The 6,631-nt window shown below is 39.6% G+C and overlaps 1 protein-coding gene across 4 annotated transcripts in view; it reads left to right on the top strand.

Moving 5' to 3' along the window:
• The first annotated feature begins 1,739 nt into the window (after positions 1-1,739).
• Positions 1,740-6,631, top strand: part of LOC106514287 (cadherin-related family member 5) — a 7,168-nt gene continuing 2,276 nt past the window's right edge. Inside the window, exons 1-15 of one of the 4 annotated variants that reach the window (XM_014003471.1) lie at positions 1,741-2,130; positions 2,546-2,657; positions 2,753-2,970; positions 3,730-3,786; positions 3,876-3,968; positions 4,055-4,141; positions 4,229-4,273; positions 4,513-4,683; positions 4,766-4,856; positions 4,939-5,045; positions 5,130-5,330; positions 5,441-5,572; positions 5,666-5,744; positions 5,843-6,021; positions 6,471-6,491. In XM_014003471.1, coding sequence (XP_013858925.1) covers positions 2,582-2,657; positions 2,753-2,970; positions 3,730-3,786; positions 3,876-3,968; positions 4,055-4,141; positions 4,229-4,273; positions 4,513-4,683; positions 4,766-4,856; positions 4,939-5,045; positions 5,130-5,330; positions 5,441-5,572; positions 5,666-5,744; positions 5,843-6,021; positions 6,471-6,491 — 1,557 coding nt within the window. In that variant the 5' untranslated portion in view covers positions 1,741-2,130; positions 2,546-2,581. Of the gene's footprint in view, positions 2,131-2,545; positions 2,658-2,752; positions 2,971-3,729; positions 3,787-3,875; positions 3,969-4,054; positions 4,142-4,228; positions 4,340-4,512; positions 4,684-4,765; positions 4,857-4,938; positions 5,046-5,129; positions 5,331-5,440; positions 5,573-5,665; positions 5,745-5,842; positions 6,022-6,470; positions 6,492-6,631 lie in introns of all 4 variants that reach the window. The other 3 variants (XM_014003468.1, XM_014003469.1, XM_014003472.1) reach the window with 3 other exon arrangements.

The following is a 6,631-nucleotide window of genomic DNA, read 5'->3' as shown; positions in this document are numbered from 1 at the left end:
TTGGGAACCAAAGTGCAGTGGTTCCAAAACTTTTCAGCTTTTGACCCACAAAATAACAGTAGCAGAGACCTGTGCCCACAACTATTTTTGGATGATAAACATTTGAATCAGGTTAACAAAACATGGACATAGTAACAATATTTTTATATTACATTTATCCATTTTAAATACACTAACCTCACTCCTTTGTAACAACTAAGGCAAAAATGTAATTAATTCAGAAAATCCTGTCAGGACCCCACCTTGATGTTTCAGGACCCCACTTTGGGTCCCGACCCCAACTTTGGGAAACAGTGCTCTAGCAGAAAGATAAACATATTTTTTAAAATGGAATTCATAAATCAGCAGATTTTAAAGAAGGCTAATTTTGAATATTTTTTTCTAAAGGAGGTAAGATATTTAAATAAAATCAAGCGTTCTTTAAACGCAGACAATAATACATGTTTATGTTATTATATATGGAGGACCAAAACTGACATAATTAAAATTAAAAGCAGAAATATATAAATGGCCCAATAACTAAATAAATACACTTAAAATGAACCAATTCAAGTTGCCTCATGGTTTATAATTTAAATGATCATCATTTTTATTTTTCCAGCGTAGTTCAAACAAATGACATATTTCAGAACATAATTTAAATTTTACGTTTTTTAAAAAAATATATGTGCATTTTTGTTTTTCATTTTACTTGTAAGTGCATTTGTGTCTCTTATCTCCAATTTTCATGTTATTTACATTTTTTCTGCATGCACAAATCAGGAGACATAAAAATAACACATGGAAATAAAAAGACAGGTATAAAAATAATAAAAACTTTATAATTTATTATAAGAACATTTAAGAGACACAAATGTATCTAGAAGTAAAAGAAACAAACAACGATGTTTATTTTGAAAAACAGTAAAATTTTAATTATGTGCTAAAATATATAATTTGTTGTAACTAAGCTGGAATATAAATGTGCCTTTTAAGTTTTTTTATTGGGTCATTTATTTGTTTCTGCTTTTATTTTTAATTATGTCAGATTTGGTCCTCCAAACTCAGGACAGATGCAAGAGAAAACACAATGATCAGACAAATTGTGTGAATGATAAAAAAAGTCATATCTGTTTTGTTTTGTTTTTAAATTCATCTGCCTCTGTCTCTCCCATCTTTTTACCAAGTCTCTGCTGACATCCAGTGGTCATGTCCAGAAACAAAAGACAGACGTCCATCTCCTTTGACTCGCATTAAAATCTTCCCAAAATCTGGAGCAGAGCAACTGACATGAAAAAAATATATATCAGGGAAATCCTTAGTATGTTGAAGCAGAATACAGATTACCCAATTTCAGTCATCAAACTTTAAGACTTCCTGTTTCAGAACAAAAACTTCACATGATAGGATCCTGACAGCAGCTTTTCATCACAGGACGCCCAAAGTGTTGAGGCGAACTCCTTTGTTTTGTGTTTTCATGTGTCTTTTTGTCTGTGTCTGCATGCCTCTGCATGCTGCGACAAGCGAGGAGCGAGATGTGGGTTAATCCTCACAAGTTAAACAGCAGACATTTGATAGCTAATCCCTTGTCAGGCCCTATTAGTTTACCACACGTTGCCAATTGAATAAATCTCAGCCGGGACAAACCGTGTGGCCAAAATACAAACTCTGACTCATATAAGAACCTGTACGATACCTCGATGCACATTTGTAGGTTACACTGCTTGAAATGAATTCTTTGTTAATTGGTCTGATGAGATGAGTTTCCATGACACACATTGAATGTAAAGGGACCTATGACCCAGTCTTTGATCGCTCTCTAATCTGATTGGAGTCTTGTCCAGGTAAAGCCCCACCTTCAGCTTTTAGCCTGTGAGCTGACGTTTATCCCAGGACACACAACATAAGCTGTCATCTGTTTTTTTAATGTGTGTGTGTGTGTGTGGGAGGGAAGAGAGGGGGGCTTCGTTTGGTGGCATGTGATGTTATCTTTTGTTGCCGTCTTTTTTATTCCTGAAAGCACCTGCCAATCTTTCTTTCTACGATAGTCATCGGCTTTTACCAGCGTTTTTGACAAAGATGTGGAGTCCATCACAGGTCAGGAGAACATGGAGGCCGACAGACGGGCTGCAGGGGATTTGACCACAACAGGTCAGTCAGCTTTTGATTGGTAAACAATCTCGGTCATCATTGTCACTTTGCTGCGGTTGTTGATGTAGATTTTGTAAAAAGCTTCTGGTCGTCCCACAATCTGTGGTTTGAAAAGAGCAGATGAATGCCGTCACGCGGTTTAGAAATAAAACAACCTTTCAGCAGATTAACAGGTCAGAGATGTGTACAGGAAACGTAAAAATAACTCTGAGCTCAAAGAAATGTGAAGCAACAGCCGTAAAGAATGGTTCTAATGTTTCCTTTTCTCTCCCAGGCTGTGCAAAGCCCTGCAGGAACCCACTTAGAGGGGATTTGAGGGAATTATAAGACAGTGTAGACAGTGTGGTTTTATACATCAGTCCATTCAGGAAAGTGTAACGTAGCCTCACTGTTGCTCTCATCTCTCTTCACTCAGGGAGAAGTAGCCCCTGAGGTCAAACTGAGCCCAGGCATGGCTCCCTCTGAGCTGATTTCTCAGGCTCTGTTCTGCTCCCTGCTGCTCCTCTTACGTCTGCACACGGCTGCAGGTTCACAAGCACTGCACGGTCTCTCCAACATTTGTGCGAGCTCCTCTCACAGAAATAAATAAGTCTCAGTTTGTGCGTGATTTGTGTCCGCTCAGGAATGTCAGGCTGGTCCGGATGTTTGGAAGGCCAGGACGTGTTAGCAAGAGTTAAAGAAAACAGCCCCCCGGGGGAAGTCGTGGCCGAGCTCGTTGCTGACACCGCAGAACCAAACGGGCTTCGCTGGAGTCTGTTTGGGAAAGACGCCGAGTGGTTCTACTTGGACGAGAAACACATCCGGCTGAACTCATCAGCAGAAAAGATCCTTGACAGGGAGGTACTGACGGATGACATGCCAGGGTCAGAGAGATTTAGAGCTGTCTTAAAACCAGAAAATGAAAAAATAAAATCCAAAATCCCTGGATTTTTATCTGTGCAATCTCAATAAATCTATTGTGATAGTCTGGTGCTGCAATAAAAAGTTATATCTCAGTGTGGAACAAACAGTGATTGGACTCTATAGCCTTGTCTTCAGTGCCAACACAGTCTGTTATTTACTGCAGCCAAGAGCACAAGGCCAACCAGATTATCTGTTTCTCTCTCTGACCTTTAGCCTGATTATTTCTGCTACTTTATCTTAAAAATACACGATTAGAAACTAAAATTATTTAGTGCAAGATTGTAAAAAGTCACCACTTTCCAAACAAATGTATTCTTCAGGGACACTGAGACACTGAGTCGTGTAACTGGCACAAAAAATATTCTGGATAATCTCTTGAATTTGACCAAGAATCAACAATTTTATGCTTTATTGTAAAATTGGTGCAATAGCTGTGCAATAAATGCTAAATTACTTTTTCTTTGTGTAAAATAAATGCAGAAACAACATACAAAATACATATACAGGGCCATGAGCCATGATTTGATTTTTGAAGGCTTTAAAAAAACTATGTGCAAAAGTAAACCAAATTAGAATTAAGTTATTTCAACATATATACGTAAATATTTTAATATTAATATTTAGATTCAGTTGTTTCTATTTTGGCATTTATATTAATAAAGATTTCACACAAAGATGTGATGTTTTTTCTCTCAGACCCTGGGTCCAATCTTAATGGCTGAGTTATCGTGTCAAGAAGAGAACTTATTTCAGGTCGATCTCATATTACAAACTTCACACACATTTTCTTTATCAGCATATTTCACTATATTCAAATCAATTTATGTGTTTTACTTTGATAGAGCTACTACAGAATCCTGGTGGAGATTCTTAACGAAAACGACAATTTACCCACGTTTGCAGAAAACATGGTTCGAACTTTCACTCTGAGTGAGGTATGAAATTTTCACAAGCACATACACAAACCACACACACACATACATCTATTCATTTTTTTTTATCTGTTTCTGTGTCTTTTCAGATGACTCCAGTGAATACTGTAGCATTCACTGTCCAGGCCAAAGATGCAGATGATGACACAATTATTTATTCAATTGACCAGGCATCAGTAAGTACATTTAAGCTTTTTAAAAATATATATAGACACAAAAGACAAACAATTCCTTATTTGCTACTGATGTGTCTGTTTTTGCAGCCTGATGCAGAGTATTTCCGAATTGATCTGCCGAACAGTGGAGAGGTGATCCTCTCCAAACCTCTAGACTATGAAACCAAAACGTTGCTCACCGTCACCATCTATGCTGCCGTGTGTACACTTCACCTCTAACCCCTGTTTCTTTGTCTGCGTATATCATATACACACCACATTTATTTAAAACTTTTAAATGATTTGATGATGAGAAGCTGAACTCTCCTAGCTAGGATTAATTTGTTCACCCTTCTCATGTTTGATCAGTTTAAAATGATGAATTTGTACAGGAAATGAACACTGCAGAGCATTTCAACACCAGCACCACCATCACCATCTCAGTCCTGGATGGAGATGACCAGAACCCCGAGTTCCAGCCGTGCATTTTGCTTTTCCAAAACGAAACCAGCCGGATCTGCACCAGCCCCATGTACACGGTCAATGTGACAGAGGGCGAAGAGGTCAGCTGCCATACTCTTCCTCAAAAATATGACACTGTTATACCAGGAATATGTTTAATTGTGACTGGAGTTCATGTTGAAGGGCGTTGTGTTGGACTTTTCTCCTGGGCCTATTCATGCAGAGGATGAAGACAGAGGGTTGAGCTCTTCAGTCAGCTACGTTATTCTCTCAGGTACAAAACTCCCCCCCCAGTGAAGGCTTATATCTAAGACGTGCTCAGCTCACATCTGGAACTGTGTTTGTGCTCCTGTTAGGAAACAAAGACGGACATTTCAGTATGGACAGAAAGACAGGAGATGTGAAACTGATTAAAGGTGTGACAGACAGACTCGTCACTCCAATGCTGAAGCTTCAGGTCATGGTAAGACTTAGAGTAGGATTGTAGGAAATTCTCTTTAAATTAAATTTCCAGTGTCCACATTACTCCGGCTTCTTTTGCACCTAGGCGTACCAGGACAATGACCCCAGGAAGTACTCCGTTGCCACTGCGCTGGTCAGAGTTCTGGCGGTTAATCGGTTTTCTCCAAAGTTCAACTTGGCTGAATATCATGGCTTCGTAACGACGGGAATGAGCCAAGCTTCTCTGGTCAATACGTACGGCAGCATAGCTCTGGTATTAAATGTTCAGGACCAAGACTTCAACCAAGTACGGGATACTGAATCTGTACATACTGTTCACACCGTACCACAGTTTGATTCAATTCTGGATTTGTTTTTGCTACTAACTGAGATTCTTGCTTCCCACAAAACGAACAGGGTTTCAATCCAATGATCTACTTCAGCTTTAGTGATGCTTCCAGGCACACAGACCTCTATGAAGTCACACAGGGGGGGCTTCTGATCGCCAGAACCAATCATCTCAAACCAAAGCAGAAACACATTCTGGAGGTTTGAACAAGCCAATCATTGTCTTTGTTAACACCTTTTTTTTAAACCCAGGAACTTCCTCACATAAATTCAATTTACAATAATCCTTTCCAGGTAATTGCTGTAGACCAGGAGTCGGGTGAAACAGCATTTGCCACCGTGGTGGTGGAGGTACTACCTGAAGGACAGCTGAGTAAGTTCCCACACCTCTACGCTCCACCTGCATTCTCTACAGAGTTTCTGATGCCGAGCGAAATAAGATCCGTGCATGTTTCTCTTTGTGCACCGCAGTCCCTCTGGGAGAACGCCTAACAGGCTGCACCGTGGGTAAAGCTTTGTTTCTGAGCTTGGTGTTCATGGCCGTGCTGGGAGGTTTCCTGTCCATGCTGATGTGGCTGAGGAAGAGAAAAAAAGGAATGAGGGACCCACTGGAGCGAGGCTGTGTGGCCCAGGGCAAACACCCGAATGTGGTGAGATCTCTTATGATCCACAGATCAGTGATAAACCAGAGGGAAGAGCAAAATGTGATGCTTTAATAAAGGTGTGGGGTCACCAGGTGCTACCAGGACAGCTTGGGTTGACGATATCGGAGGGACAGAACAACTTTTAGACAAGTTTGATTTTGTGAGGTTTTGAGTGGTGAGAATCGTAGATGTGTTGACTGCTAAAGAAAAGGCTTCATCTTCCTGAGATAGGAAACAAATGTTTGTTAAATGAAAGTGAACATTCAAATGAACTTTGTGTGGATTTGCAAAAGGTTTAATAAGAAAACAATGTGCAGCCAGCAGAATAACGCAACCCCCAGTTTTCTTTACTGAGTCAAAGGTTAAGGTTTCTCAGTTTTAGTCATGTAAAATACTGTAGCTGAATTTGAATTTATTAGTTGGTTTGATATGAAATGTTCTATGCTCTTCCACAGAATTTACAATGGTTTCAGATGGTAAGTTTTTGATTGAAGCTGTTCTTCATTCATCCTTTCCTTTCCTTCCTTTCCTTTCCTTTCCTTTCCTTTCCATTCCATTCCATTCCATTCCTTTCCTTTCCTTTCCTTTCCTTTCCTTTCCTTTCCTTTCCTTTCCT

This window comes from Austrofundulus limnaeus, unplaced genomic scaffold (genome assembly GCF_001266775.1).
Source record: "Austrofundulus limnaeus strain Quisiro unplaced genomic scaffold, Austrofundulus_limnaeus-1.0 Scaffold19, whole genome shotgun sequence".
Taxonomy (NCBI): Eukaryota; Metazoa; Chordata; class Actinopteri; order Cyprinodontiformes; family Rivulidae; genus Austrofundulus; species Austrofundulus limnaeus.
The sequence above is the reverse complement of the archived record's forward strand: the minus strand, read 5'-3'. Positions and strand labels throughout refer to the sequence as shown.